General features: G+C 43.2%; 1 protein-coding gene across 11 annotated transcripts in view; it reads left to right on the top strand.

The window, feature by feature from the left end:
• Positions 1-15,053, top strand: part of TNRC6B (trinucleotide repeat containing adaptor 6B) — a 275,182-nt gene that overhangs the window by 244,336 nt on the left and 15,793 nt on the right. For 10 of the 11 annotated variants that reach the window (XM_032267134.1, XM_032267136.1, XM_032267133.1 and 7 more), the window contains 5 exons: positions 3,080-3,211; positions 3,525-3,620; positions 3,768-3,951; positions 11,538-11,675; positions 13,881-14,057. In XM_032267134.1, coding sequence (XP_032123025.1) covers positions 3,080-3,211; positions 3,525-3,620; positions 3,768-3,951; positions 11,538-11,675; positions 13,881-14,057 — 727 coding nt within the window. The remainder of the gene's footprint in view (positions 1-3,079; positions 3,212-3,524; positions 3,621-3,767; positions 3,952-11,537; positions 11,676-13,880; positions 14,058-15,053) is intronic. The other variant, XM_032267138.1, reaches the window with a different exon arrangement.

Consider the following 15,053-nt stretch of genomic DNA (forward strand, 5'->3'; position numbering starts at 1 on the left):
GCTGATCGTTGCATATTGGAAGGAGGCTTTAGTAGCATATGACTAGATTATCCTCAGCTCTATCAAGTTCAGCATTCCCATCCTTGATGGGACTAGGGAACGCAAACTGGAAATAGGTAGAATAAGATCAACAAGAACTTGGTGGAGTGTCTTAAGTTAAATATGATAGTGGTTCATTCATTTAATAGGTATTTATGGAACACCTACTATATGCCATGCTTGTAAAGATGTATGTAAGGTCTTAAGCTCGAATAAAAAATAAATCAATAAAAACTGAAAACCCCACTACATAGGTTAAATATTACATAAGGGAACAAAAACATATTTTTAAATATTACAGATTTTGACTGACATTAAGCTTAGTGTGTGAATTGACAGCTGTGATGACCAGAGAAAGTGACATCATAGGCATTATTAATGAAAGCATGACTTTTAACAGAATGGTTAGGTATGGCCAGGCTTGCTTGGTGTTAGACTACTCTAGAAAATGCCTTTCTGTTCTTGGCTCCTCACTGAGAAATGGAAGGAGATACAAGTGAAAGAACTGATCATATTGAGCCTGAAGATGAGATGCAAGGGAACTGTATTCATCATCTGAAGACACTTGAAGAACCAGCCTGTGGAACAATGTGAACATTTATGGAGAACATCTCTTAAGCATTTGATGTGGATTAATTCATAAAATCTAATAATGACTAAAGTTAATATTGTTGTCATTCCAGTTGGAGATCAGGAAAGTAAGGGTCAGAAAGGCTAAATAAGTAACTTTCTGTGAGTCAGCTTAGAAATGGCAGAGCTGGGCTGGGAGTGGTGGCTCATACATGTAATCCCAGCACTTTGAGATGATGGCTTGAGCCCAGGAGTTTGAGACCAGCCGGGAGGTCAAGTGAGCCATGATCACACCACCACATTCCAGACTGGGTGACAGAGTGAGACACTGTCTCAAAAACAAAAAAAAAATGGAGGCGGGCAGAGCTGGGATTAAAAGCTCAGGCAGTCTGCCTCTAGAACAAAAGTTTTTTGGTTTTTTTGTTTGTTTGTTTGTTTTTGTTTTTGTTTTGTTTTGTTTTTTGTTTTTTTTGTTTTTTTTCTGAGACGGAGTTTCACTCTTGTTGCCCAAGCTGGAGAGTAATGGCGTGATCTCGGCTCACTGCAACCTACCCCTCCCAGGTTTAAGCAATTCTCCTGGCTCAGCCTCCCGAGTAGCTGGGATTACAGGCATGCGCTACCATACCTGGCTAATTTTTGTATTTTTAGTAGAGACAGGGTTTCTCCATGTTGGTCAGGCTGGTCTCCAACTCCTGACATCAGGTGATCCGCCCACCTCAGTCTCCCAAAGTGCTGGGATTATAGATATAAGCCACCGCACGTGGCCTTAAGAACTAAAGTCTTTTTTTAACCTTTTTTTTTTTTTTTTTTTTTTTAAGAAATGGGGGGGTCTTGCTATGTTGCCCAGGCGTTCTCAGTCTCCTAGGTGCAGACAGTTCTCCCAAACTGCTGGAATTACAGGCGTGAGCCACTGTGCCCAGCCTGTAGAACTAAAGCCTTTTTTTAACCTTTTGTTTTGTTTTTTAAGAGATGGGGGGTGGGGGGAGTCTTGCTATGTCACCCAGGTGTTCTCAGTCTCCTAGGTGCAGACAATTCTCCCAAACTACTGGGATTACAGGCGTGAGCCGCTGTGCCCAGCCTGTAGAACTAAAGTCTTGACTAGTATGCTACACAACTTGGCACTCATGGGCGTGTTCTCACATTTGTTCTCCATGGCCCCAACTGGTCCGGTGGGTTGAGTAGATGAGGATGCAGGGAAACTCATTTCTGCTTACTTAGATCATCTTAGAGCAGCAAACCAAAGATGGGAGGGAATCCTTTCTCTGTCCCAGAGTTTCCTGCAGCCTAGCCTAGCTCACTCCTGAGAACAGGGAGAAGGACCCTGTCAAGCCAGTGACCTTCCAGACTCTTTTTTTTTTTTTTGAGCTGGTGTCTCTCTCTGTTACCCAGGCCGGAGTGCAGTGGCACCTTCACTGCAACCTCCGCCTCCCAGGTTCAGGCAATTCTCCTGCCTCAGCCTCCTGAGTAGCTGGGACTACAGACATACACCACCATGCCCAGCTAATTTTTGTATTTTTAGTAAAGATGGGGTTTCACCATGTTGGCCAGGTCGGTCTCGATCTCTTGACCTCATGGTCCACCCACCTCAGCCTCCCAAAATGCTGGAATTACAGGAGTGAGCCACCTCACCCGGCCCTTCCAGGCTCTTTTATGCTGGCTGTCTTTTTACACTACCACTCTGTGGGTGTTTGCTGTCAGAAGCCATGAGTTGAAACTTAGGTCTCCTATTTACAAGTTAGCATATTTGTCTTATTTGTGTCACAGAAATCCTTTCATGTAGTAGTATTTGTTAGCTTTATGCAATTGAGTATGTTTTGTTTTATGGCACACTTCCAGTAATAATTTCTCAATTGGATAAAAGCCATATTGTCATCAATTTTTTTTCCTTGAGGATGTTTTCCTGAATATACAGTTTATACTTTTTATTGTAGAAAACTGGAAAGTTGGGGCCGGGCGCGGTGGCTCAAGCCTGTAATCCCAGCACTTTTGGGAGGCCGAGGCGGGTGGATCACGAGGTCAAGAGATCGAGACCATCCTGGTCAACATGGTGAAACCCCGTCTCTACTAAAACTACAAAAAATTAGCTGGGCATGGTGGCGCGTGTCTGTAGTCCCAGCTACTCGGGAGGCTGAGGCAGGAGAATTGCCTGAACCCAGGAGGCGGAGGTTGCGGTGAGCCGAGATCGCGCCATTGCACTCCAGCCTGGGCAACAAGAGCGAAATTCCGTTCTAAAACAAAAAAAAAAAAAAAAACTGGAAAGTCTAAGAAGAAAATTTAAAAGCTCTTGCCATTGCACTCCTCCAGGATAATCATTGTTAACACTTCAGTGTATTTTTCCTGTTACATATTTTTCACAGAAAAGTTTGAGAACACTTGCTTTAGATTCATCAAGATTCTTTTCACAGGAAAAAAGTTTTATTTTGATAAATTCTAAAGATTCCTTTTCTTTCTTTTTAATTTTTTTGGCTAGGTTTCTGCCTCAATGCTCAAGCAGTTTCCCAGCAGTGGCCTGAGTCCAGGTCTTTTCAATGTGGGGCCCCAGTTATCTCCTCAACAAATCGCCATGCTGAGCCAGCTTCCACAAATTCCCCAGTTTCAGTTGGTAAGTAGCAGATTTTCTTCCTGTAGCTAAAAAGGTCATTTTTTTTTCTTTCTTTAGCTTTGATTGCTTCCTGCATCTTTGCCTCTATGTTCAAAGGGTGCTAGTCTACACTTTTATACCAACTATGGAGTGTGCTTAAGGGTTGTCAACTCAACTGGAGGAAAACGTAACCAAGAGACCAGGAATTTGGTGTTACTTCACTCTTGGATACTTTTGACTATGTGACCCGTACCAGTGCACAGACCCTCAAGGTGTTCTCCGTAAATCAGTCTTAGGAAACTTTGGTTCTCTGTCTTTCTCCCTTGTTTCGTAGGCATGTCAGCTTCTCTTGCAACAGCAGCAACAGCAGCAGTTGTTACAGAACCAGAGAAAGATTTCTCAAGCTGTACGCCAACAGCAAGAGCAGCAGGTATGTGGGTGGGCAGGGTCCCTCCAGTGCTGTCTTTGAGGAGTACATCCCGGCTTAGCCTCTGATGGCAAAGAGGAACCGGGTGCAGTCTCCTCCTGGGAAATTCTGGTCCGTGCTTATCACGTGTCTGTCTCTCTTGGCCACCAGCTGGCTCGAATGGTGAGTGCATTGCAGCAGCAGCAGCAGCAGCAGCAGAGGCAGCCAGGCATGAAGCACTCGCCCTCTCATCCCGTCGGGCCCAAGCCGCATCTGGACAACATGGTACCCAACGCATTGAATGTGGGGCTCCCAGACCTTCAAACCAAAGGGCCAATACCTGGATATGGTTCTGGTAAGTTGTTAGTAGAGAAAATTACCTTCTTAGCAATCTGCCTGTCTAGGCCTGTGGTAGGGGCTGTGCCTGCATCACCCTCCGTTTTTATGCCAGCCGTACAAGGTAGGTAAATATTCTTACCCTTGGTGTACAGAGGAGACATCTGAGGCTTCTGGAGTTTCAGTGGGTTTCCAAAGCTCACCACATGATTACTAAACAGCAGAGACAGGCCTCTAAATTCTCTGGCTCCAGAGCAGTCTTTTAATACATGTGTGTGAATGGCAAACTGCTCTCCTACCACTAGGAGTTTTTAAAAACCTCTTTAAATGTTTGTGCATGCTGTGTGAGTGGCATACATGGCTGAGGTTATGATCTGTTAGAATATGAACTATTTTGAAGTGTTTTACTCTACTCAAATAAAGTTGCCTTCTGTTGAAAAAATGAGGAACTAAAATTGTAATGCACATTGATAAAAATTCGTCTGATATTAGTATTTCATTTGGCTTAAATAGAATTAGAACAAGTAAGGTTATGCCCTTAACATTCTTCAAGAATTTTTTTGGCAGGCAAATCATGGCTCTTTCAGAACTGGAAAACATGCTATAAGCAGAATCTAATCAGGGAGGAAACAGTGATTTCAAAATAAAATTTTAAAATGGAAAAGATACCACACGCCACCACAGTTCACCTCAAACTGACAACATTTAGAATTTATCTTGATAAAGAAGATAAATTCTTCAGAATTTATCTGGTAGAGAAGATACTGTTCTATGCACACTCAAAGAACAAGAGCTGAGGTGGGCACGCTGGCTCAAGTCTGTAACCCCAGCACTTTGGGAGGCCAGGGCAACAGATCACAAGGTCAGGAGTTTGAGACCAGCCTGACTAACTTGGTGAAACCCTATCTCTACTAAAAATACAAAAATCAGCCAGGCGTTGGTAGCGGGCACCTGTAATCTCAGCTCCAGGGAGGCTGAGACAAGAGAATCACTGGAACCCAGTAGGTGGAGGTTGCAGTGAGCCTAGATTGTGTCACTGTACTCCAGCCTGGGCAACAGAGTGACTCTGTCTCAAAACAGAACAAAAAAAACAAGAGTTGGGAAGACATGAAATTGCTGGCTCTAGCTGACAGTGTGACCCTGGACAAATGGCACTGGCTGACTGTGTGCCAACCCCGTGATTCTCCTACTTCACGTACAGGGGTTGAGCCAAGACTTCAAGGTGTTCTTGAGCTTGATATTTTAACAGATTTACTTTGTAGATCCTCAGCTTCCACCAACGGTTTTCTTTCTTTTTTTTTTTTTTTTTTTTTTTTTTTTTAGGGGGGGTCTTGTTATGTTGGCTCGGCTGGAGTGCAGTGCTCAATCTCGGCTCACTGCAACCTCCACCTCCCAAGTTCAAGCAGTTCTCCCACACCAGGCTCCTTGAGTAGCTGGGATTACAGGCATGCACCACCATACCCAGCTAATTTTTGTATTTTTAGTAGAGATGGGGTTTCGCCATGTAGGTGAGGCTGGTCTCAAACTCCTGACCTCAGGTGATCTGCCTGCCTTGGCCTCCCAAAGTGCTAGGCTTATAGACGTGAGCCACCACACCCGGCCTGTTTTCTTAAAGGTGATCTGCCTGCGAACTGACTTGAAATAACCTTTCTTATATTTGACATAGAAGAAGGGCAGTTCTGCTGTCATCTCACATCTTTTTACTGTGTGCTCATCTGGGCTGCAGAACACCAGGGTACCAAGCATGGGGGAGCCTCCCTTGATTACTAACAAAGGTGTCCTTATGCCGGATTTCCTTTTTTTTTTGAGATGGAGCCTCACTCTGTCACCCAGGCTAGAGTGTAGTGGCGAGACCTCAGCTCACTGTAACCTCTTCCTCCTGGGTTCAAGCGATTCTCCTGCCTCAGCCTCCTCAGATGCTGGGACTATAGGCGTGTGCCACCACACCCAGCTAATTTTTGCATTTTACTAGAGACGGGGTTTCACCATGTTGGCCAGGATGATCTCAATCTCTTGACCTCGTGATTCACCTGCCTTGGCCTCCGAAAGTGCTGGGATTACAGGCGTGAGCCACGGTACCCAGGCCTTTTGATTTATTATTATTATTATTTTTTTTTTTTTTTGAGACAGAGTCTCACTTTGTCACCCAGACTGGAGTGCAGTGGCACGATCTTGGCTCGCTGCAACCTCCACCTCCTTGGTTCAAGCAAATCTCCTGCCTCAGCCTGGTCAGGCTACTCTCAAACTCCTGACCTCATGATCCACCCCCCTCAGCCTCCCAAACTGATGTGAGCCACCTTACCCAGCCAGATTTCCTTCTTAATCAAGTTGGCTAGATGTCTTGGAATGTGTTGAGCTATCCTGAATTTAGACACAACGTGACAATAAAGCAGGGTGACTTACCTCTTTCATCCCTGTTTATCAAAGAGTGCATAGTTCTGAAGGTAGAGTCCAGTCAGTGCAAAGAAAGAGTTTCTGAAAGTCAGAAGCAGCCTTTCACATATTTAAATGCACACAGTTCTTTTCAATTCTCTTTGTACTCTTAACAGCTTGAACAGCATGTATTAGTGACACTGATTTTCTTTTTTTAATGCACATTTTCAGAATGGATCAGATAAAGCCCAGGGAAAAACATCTGCATTATTTCCTCAGTTAGTTGTTAAGAAACTAAAATCACAGTCCTGTTGCTGTGGCTCATGCCTATAATCCCAACACTTTGGGAGGCTGAGGCAGGCAGATCACGAGGTCAGGAGTTCAAGACCAGCCTGGCCGATATGGTGAAACTCTGTCTCTCCTAAACGTGCGTGGCGGCGTGCACCCGTATTCTCAGTTACCTGGGTGGCTGAGGCAGGAGAATAGCTTGAACCCAGGATGCGGAGGTTGCAGTGAGCCGAGACCTCACAATTGCACTCCAGCCTGGGTGACACAGCAAGACTCCCTGTCTCAAAAAAAGAAAATATACCTCATTGAATTGAAATGTTAGGTGATAATGACCTATCTAAAAATTATATTTTAGTATCTGTGTTACTGGGCTAGGGCAAAGAACATATACTTTAAAAGAAATTCAGAGAAGTAATTCATGTTATAACAAGACTCCTTCTATTCCCATCTACTTATTTATATGAGTAAGATTTCTTAGCACTTTATGTCAACAAGAAAAATTTAAAATAAGACAGTAGAGAAAACTCTCTCTCATTCTAGTAAGGAGTCTTGGTTACCGTGGATATCTGAACTCATTTAGAAACAAAGTAAGTAGTTCATCTTCTTAGAAAGTGCATTTCTAATAAAATTTCACTTTTGATGTTTAAAATTTATCAAAATTTATAGTATTTATCTGTGTGGTATGCCCTGTGAAAATCAAAGCTGTATAAATATTGGAGATTGTAAAAAATGACAGAAGAGTAATTATATCCATGCTGCAATTATGATTGTATCAATACCAGGTGTATGGGTGGACATGGATTTTGAACAGTTGTGTTAGGATGGCCAATTATGGGTGATTTTTTTTGTTTGTTTGTTTGTTTGTTTTTGAGACGGAGCTTCGCTCTTGTTGCCCAGGCTGGAGTGCAATGGCGCGATCTCGGCTCACCGCCACCTCCACCTCCTGGGTTCAGGCAATTCTCCTGCCTCAGCCTCCTGAGTAGCTGGGATTACAGGCACGCACCACCATGCCCAGCTAATTTTTTGTATTTTTAGTAGAGACGGGGTTTCACCATGTTGACCAGGATGGTCTCGATCTCTTGACCTTGTGATCCACCCGCCTCGGCCTCCCAAAGTGCTGGGATTACAGGCGTGAGCCACCGCGCCCGGCTATGGGTGATTTTTTTAAAATAATACTTATAGTTATAAAAACAGTAGTTTGTTTTTTAATATATAGGAAAAAGAGGAGCAGACAACAGAACTGTAAACAAAGAGAGTGAAGGCAAGATCAGTGTAAGGACAAGTTAATTTAAGAGCATTTCCTCAAGGATATAAGAATGGAGCCAAATGTTTTTCATGAATAGACCATGAATTAGGGTGTATGGAGATGAGAGAAGGTGAGTCTGCCAAGGACAGATGAGGCAGGCAAAGGGCTGTCCTTTCAAGAATGATAAAAGCAGGTGATAAGCAAGGGGCATGTCTTATCTCTGTTTGTACCTCAGCTCCTAACACAGGGCCTGGCAGAGATTAGACTGTCCATAAATACTCATTGAACTGAACTAAATGGCTTAATTTGAGCTAAATCACTGTTTGTGAGTTGGAAATTTCAGGGAAACCACTTGGTTGTACTGAGGAAATTTAGTTTTGCTGTAGTAGAAAGTACAATGAAGTCAGTATTTTCTTTGGTTTAGAGACACGATAGCTTGTAAATAACCAAAGGTCACTAGCAAAGCACTGTCTATTCTTTGTTAATGCAGCCATAGAGCACAGTGCCCCAAAATTCCTTCCATCAAAATACGTCGGACATATGCCATACCTTAGTGTCATGCCAATTACCACGTGACATCAAAGAAAATTATATACATCTTCGCCTGATTTTTCCTCTCATACTTTCATGCTTATAGATTGAACCTTTCAAGACAATATCCTCACCTATTCGTTCTCTGACCCCTTGAATAATTTTTCCTGACCAAACCTTGTGAGCCAGTGCTGGGACTGCCCTACTGTGGTGGCATTTGAACCCCAAGTCTCTAATGAATCAGGTGCCCACTGTCCCCAAGATTCATGGAGCTGCTGAGCTCTTTCCTTCTTTCCTCTTCTTTCTTTTTCTCTTTTTTTTGATTTTTTTTCTTTTTTTTGCCCTTTTTCTTTTTTTTGAGATGGAATCTTGCTCTGTCACCCAGGCTGGAGTGCAGTGGTGAGATCTCAGCTCACTACAACCTCCGCCTCCCAGGTTCAAGCGATTCTCCTGCCTCAGCCTCCTGAGTAGCTGGGTTTACAGGTGCAAACCACCACACCCAGCTAATTTTTGTATTTTTAGTAGAGATGGGGTTTCACCATGTTGGCCAGGATGATCTCGATCTCTTGACCTCATCATCTGCCCGCCTTGGACTCCCAAAGTGCCGGTGAGCCATTGCACCTGGCCTTTTTGCCCTTTTCCTATGACTATTTAATTTTCTGCATTTCATTTGTCACCAGAAAAAAACTCTAAGCAGCTAAAATTAAAGAAATTTGGGCCGGGCGCGGTGGCTCACGCCTGTAATCCCAGCACTTTGGGAGGCCGAGACGGGTGGATCACGAGGTCAAGAGATCGAGACCATCCTGGTCAACATGGTGAAACCCCATCTCTACTAAAAATACAAAAAATCAGCTGGGCATGGTGGCGCATGCCTGTAATCCCAGCTACTCAGGAGGCTGAGGCAGGAGAATTGCCTGAACCCAGGAGGCGGAGGTTGCGGTGAGCCGAGATCACGCCATTGCACTCCAGCCTGGGCAACAAGAGCGAAACTCCGTCTCAAAAAAAAAAAAGAAAAAAAATTTAATTTACTATGGGTCTTACAGAAAATTTTAGAATAACTTCAAAGAAAATGTATAAGGAATGGTTCCTCCTCTTCTTACTAATCTTAGCATTCTTTTTAATCTTTGCCAGAATCCTAGGTTATTTCCAAAAGCTCTTTCTTGGTTATTAGAACTGAGCTTTCAGGTGGCCTGGAATCCAAGCACCATGGCCTGGTTTTCTCAAAGGCAGAAGTGTAATTTACCCAAGGAGCAACCTGTTTAGGCCATTAAGGCTTATGTCAGAGAAAACCTTTGTTCCTTGCAACTTCTGTGCCCTCCAATCTAATTTCTGCTACCTAGGATGAAAGAAGGAAAAATATGCCTCAAACTCTTCTTTAAAAAATAATAAGGCCAGGCGCAGTGGCTCACACCTGTAATCCCAGCACTTTGAGAGGCTGAGGCGGGTGGATTGCCTGAGCTCAGGAGTTCGAGACCATCGTGGGCAACGAGGTGAAACCCTGTCTCTACTAAAAATACAAAAACTTAGCTAGGTGTGGCAGCGTGTGCCTGTAGTCCCAGCTACTTGGGAGGCTGAGGCAGGAGAATTGTTTGAACTCGGGAGGCGGAGGTTGCAGTGAGCCGAGATCACGCCACTGCACTTCATCCTGGGTAACAGAGTGATACTCCATCTCCAAAAAATAATAATAATTTCATTTGAAATATTTTCATCTCATTCTAAAGATTTCTGCTCCCCACCCCCACCTACCAATCATTTTGAACTAGGAAATTCAGTTACAATGTATGAAAGAACACTGTTCTTTATATAAATAGCACATTTTTAACCATGGGTCAGGAAGGTGTTAGATTTTTACTTGATTTATTATGCTTCTATAAAACTATCCCAGACAACTAAAATAAGCACAGGGGAAGAAAAACACAACCTGGGCCCTCAGTGGGATTTGGATAGATGGAAACTGAGGACCCACCGTGGGTGCAGTGTGGAGTCTGGCCTGGCTGGAGTTACACATCTTGGGGCAGGGTAGGTTGGCTCTGCCGTGGTGGGAGCCTTGCTCACCTCCCTGGGGTGCCTGCGTTCATGCTGCTGCTCTGCACTTCCTGTGGCTCATTCTCATTTTTCTGTGGTCATTTATTGTTTTTCCCCTCCCCTGTTTCATCTGTTTTAGTCCTTTATTTTACTTTTTTGAGAGTTTGTATGAGCAAGTGTCACATATTTTCTGACCCAAATGGATGATGGATCCTGTTACACTCTATTACCCAGCTTCTGCTGTGTGGCTTCAGCTCTCCAGCTCTGTGCAGTGGGAGAACACTGCCCAAGACTCTTCCCCTGAAGCTTACCTGGGGCTCATGGCAAAGTGAACTGAGAACTCTTAACTACTCACCTATTCAAGCTTTGGGGTCTTCCCCATTGCTTAAAGACTACTTTCAAATTTATCTTTCAGATTCTGCCCTGACCTCCGCCCATCGCAAGGCTGCCAATTCTCTTCCTAAAATACATTATTAGTTATCCTCTCACATGCCTAAAATTTCTATTATCTCTTGTCTTAGAGGAAAAAAAAATGTCCTATTCCTTGGTATGATATATAAAGACCCTACATGACGTGACTCTTCATTTCTCCACACCCCCACCACTCCCCACCTCACTTCTTCCCAGAGTTAGCTAAACATTGGAGTCGTTTGAATCTCTCACCATTCCCTAAATGTACCTGGTTTCCTTGACTTCCCCAAATACCTACCTTAGGCCCTAGCTCACGTGTCCCTTCTGCAAAGCCTCTCCTTCCCCAAGATTCCCTGATGACAGCTCTGTCACTGCTGTTGGGCTACACTGGTTGGATGTAGTCCTCCCCATCTCAGTTGGAGAATGGCTAGTCCCAGCATCCTGCCTGGGACATATGTCATCTGAATGAAAAAGAAAAAGGGCCTGCAGGAATGCACTGAGACGGAGCTAATCCATGGCAGTCATACACTTCTTAATACCTTCACAGAGAGACATCACTTTTTTAGGAAGCAAGAGCCAAGGCCTAAACTTGGAATCAAAAATAACTGTTTCGAATGGAGAAACTTGGTGAATTCGTCTTTGAATGACACCTGAAGGCATTCGTGGGGCCTGCTTCAGAACTCTTGTTATTGTTGCTAGAGACTTAAAAAATGTGGTCTTCTCCTTTTTAGGCTTCAGCTCTGGCGGCATGGACTATGGCATGGTTGGTGGGAAGGAGGCTGGAACTGAGTCTCGCTTTAAACAGTGGACCTCCATGATGGAGGGGCTGCCCTCTGTAGCCACACAGGAAGCCAATATGCACAAAAATGGTAAGAGAAGCACTGAAAGTTAGAGCCCCAACCCTCAGCAGGTCTTGATGAAACATCCTATAATACTGTTTTCAAGTACAGAACTTTAGCTTTTTCTTAATGAGTCTCTTGGTATTCTTTTCTTCCTGAATCCTGTGATCGCCTATGGAGGAAGGACAGAGTCACATGTATGTTAAATTATAAGAAATATAAAGTACTAGCTCTAATTAAGGGGAGCAGAATTTTTCAGCTACCATCATTGAAGGTGGTAGCAGTGAACTTGGGTACCCACCAAGGTGAAGCCCTAATAAGTTGGCTGAGGGAGCAGAGTCAGCTTGTTGAGTTGAGTTTGTTTTGCTTTGCTTTGCAGAGCAAGGAATCATAACAAATACTGATCTTGTTGGTTATTTGAACCATATTAAGTTCATCAGCTTTAAAAAAAAAATGTCCTGCCTTTTAATCTTCAAAGGATGACTGGTAGATCACAATACATGAGATTTGAACTTTTCACAAAGCTTTCTTATTCTATGTGAATTAGAGTGTCTGCAAGACAGCATTTAAGGGTATTGCAGGCTTTGGTTGTGATGTGGGTCGGCTTTTCCTCTCGATTATTCTCTGTAAGGGCTTCTCTGTTTCTCTGTAAAACAGATAGAAGGTCTCAGAACCTTCCTTCAGCCTTTGTTTCAGGGTTTGTTTCACTTGACAGTAATTCACTTGGACTTAACTGTATCCGTGAGAACCAAGTATAAAGAGGTGTCTGGCTGTTCCTGCTGCAGCGCCCTGGCAGGCCTCAGCCCCAGCCAAGTCATTCAGTCTGAAGCCTTTCAGGTTTCCTTTATAAACCACTCTTTAATAAGCCCATCCGGGAGGCTGGTGAAAAAACCACATGGAGCTCTCTGCCTGCCATCCCTCAGCATTATCATTTGGTTTTATGACATGAAGACAAAAATGATTTACTGACATTGTAAAATCTGTTTGTGGATGGAATAATGCAAGCCCACTGTCAGCTATAGCTTTGGGCGCTTTCAGTGCCTCCTTAGGCTGATGATTCACCTGGTCCCCTTGTCCCCAAAGACGTGATAGGTGCATGATAATAAATAGGAAACAGCACGTGAGATGACATCTCAAAGACAAAATCTCTACTTGCCTTTTTAGAGCTTGTGGATCATGTTTTCACGTTTCCTTAGCAATCCCCAAAGTAATTGAGCTTTGCATTTTCCACCGCTTCACCATAATGTGCCTCTGAGCCAGATTTGTCAGTAGCTCCAGAAAAGCAAATGTCCTCTTAGCTGCACATGGAGATAGTTCTGATAATACTCCCATTAGGCTGCATCACCCTGGAAATAATTTTATCCCTTCACAAGCAGCATCCTAAGAATAGGTCAAGTGACCCGATACAGTATGTAAAATTCATTTGAGAAATAAGTAGACTGGTATCTCACTGACTCCTAAAATTTTATTTAAAATGCATGTTTTGTTAGTTCAAGGCAATTTTAAGCTTTTAATTATTTTCCTGCCCCGTAGCATATAAAATGCGTGTTGGGGCACCGGCAAAACCACTGAAATGCTCTAAGGAAAGCAGTTACAAAGGATTTGCTGTTCTTTATGTGTGAGGCCATGGATCCCAGAGCTGCAGAGTTCATTGCTGGTCTTGTGCTGGCAAAGACCCTAGGCGGGAATTCCATCTCATTGCCTTGGAATTTAAAGCAATTGCAGATGCTTTTCTCTCCAATGGACTCTCTGTTTATACTGCTGCTTCCAGCTAATCTAAGCCTGATCAGCCAGCCCTTAAGAACCTGGGTGGATAGCATCAGTGGAAATTTAGTTAAAACCTTCTTATGTGCTACAGATTGTTAGAATTTTCCCCATTTCTCACTCTTGGGTCATTAGCATAGAAGCTAGGTATAATGATAAGATTGCTAGTTTGTGAACATTTCATTAATTTCATAAGACCATGGAATTTTAAAACTGAAAGGAACATTCAAGCATGAGAACAATCCTGTGTGCCTAAATAAGGAACTCAGAGGCTCAGAGAGGTGAAATGACTTGTTCATGGTCTTGCTGCTTAGTAATTATGCGCTGAGTCTCTAATGAAACCTCTTACTCCAGTACTGTTTGTATGTACTCCATCAGCTTCAGAAGACTGAGTTCCAATGAATAAAAAATAGACAAAAGTTCCATTCATAGGAGTTACTCTGGATGAATTAATTTCCTCTCTTTTCTCAGGCGCTATAGTGGCCCCTGGTAAGACCCGGGGAGGGTCACCGTACAACCAGTTTGATATCATCCCTGGTGACACACTGGGTGGCCATACGGGTCCTGCTGGTGATAGCTGGTTACCTGCCAAATCTCCACCAACAAATAAAATCGGAAGTAAATCCAGCAATGCCAGTTGGCCTCCAGGTATTGTCCAGGAAATGCTTTTCTATGATAGCATTTATTTTGTAATTGTCAGTTTCAGGTTCAGAATACATTGCTTTTGTGACTCATGTTACTAAGGCACTTGCTTTCATTTTTTCATTCAATAATTGTTAGGCCAGGCGCGGTGGCTCACACCTGTAATCCCAGCACTTTGGGAGGCCAAGTTGGGTGGATCACGAGGTCAAGAGATCGAGACCATCCCGGTCAACATGGTGAAACCCCGTCTCTACTAAAAATACAAAAATTAGCTGGGCATGGTGGCGCGCGCCTGTAGTCCCAGCTACTTAGGAGGCTGAGGCAGGAGAATTGCTTGAACCTGGGAGGCGTAAAGGTTGCAGTGAGTCAAGATTGTGCCACTGCACTCCAGCCTGGGTGACCGAGCAAGGCATATGCTGTGGGAAGATAGAAAATTTTCGTTAGATGGGGAATCTGGAGATAAGTGACATTGTAGCTGGGCCTTGGCATTCGTCCCATGCATAGGATGCCTTGTAACATGGGTTCTTTTGAAGTGTCTGTTGAATTGATTTGTTAGGTCTCAGGCAAGTATTTATTATCAGTTAGGTTCTAAGTATGCAGTAGTGATTGCAATGAAATTATTTGTTAATTTTTTTCTCTCTCCCTCTCTTTTGTTGGACATAGTAATCTATTCTCATATTAGAAAAATGGGAACATTTAATAAAGCAAAAATTAAAATCAATAATTCCATAAATATATGTCCTCGTAGACCTCTCTCTGTGCATACATATTTGTGACACTAATATGTATAGTTTCATTTTATTAAAGTAAAATTGTATAATGTAGATCGTTCATATATGGTACACGTTGCTCTTTCTCATAACAATTGGGAAAATGAAAGTTTATCCTATCACACAGCTTTAAAATTTTTAAATGATTTAAATTGACCAATAAAAAAAATTCTGAGCTCTCATGTATATTCTAGGTTTTCTTTTGCTAAGCTAAATTACCCCTGGACGTTCC

Source organism: Sapajus apella, unplaced genomic scaffold (genome assembly GCF_009761245.1).
Source record: "Sapajus apella isolate SASKATOON/1434 unplaced genomic scaffold, GSC_monkey_1.0 scaffold166, whole genome shotgun sequence".
Classification (NCBI taxonomy): domain Eukaryota; kingdom Metazoa; phylum Chordata; class Mammalia; order Primates; family Cebidae; genus Sapajus; species Sapajus apella.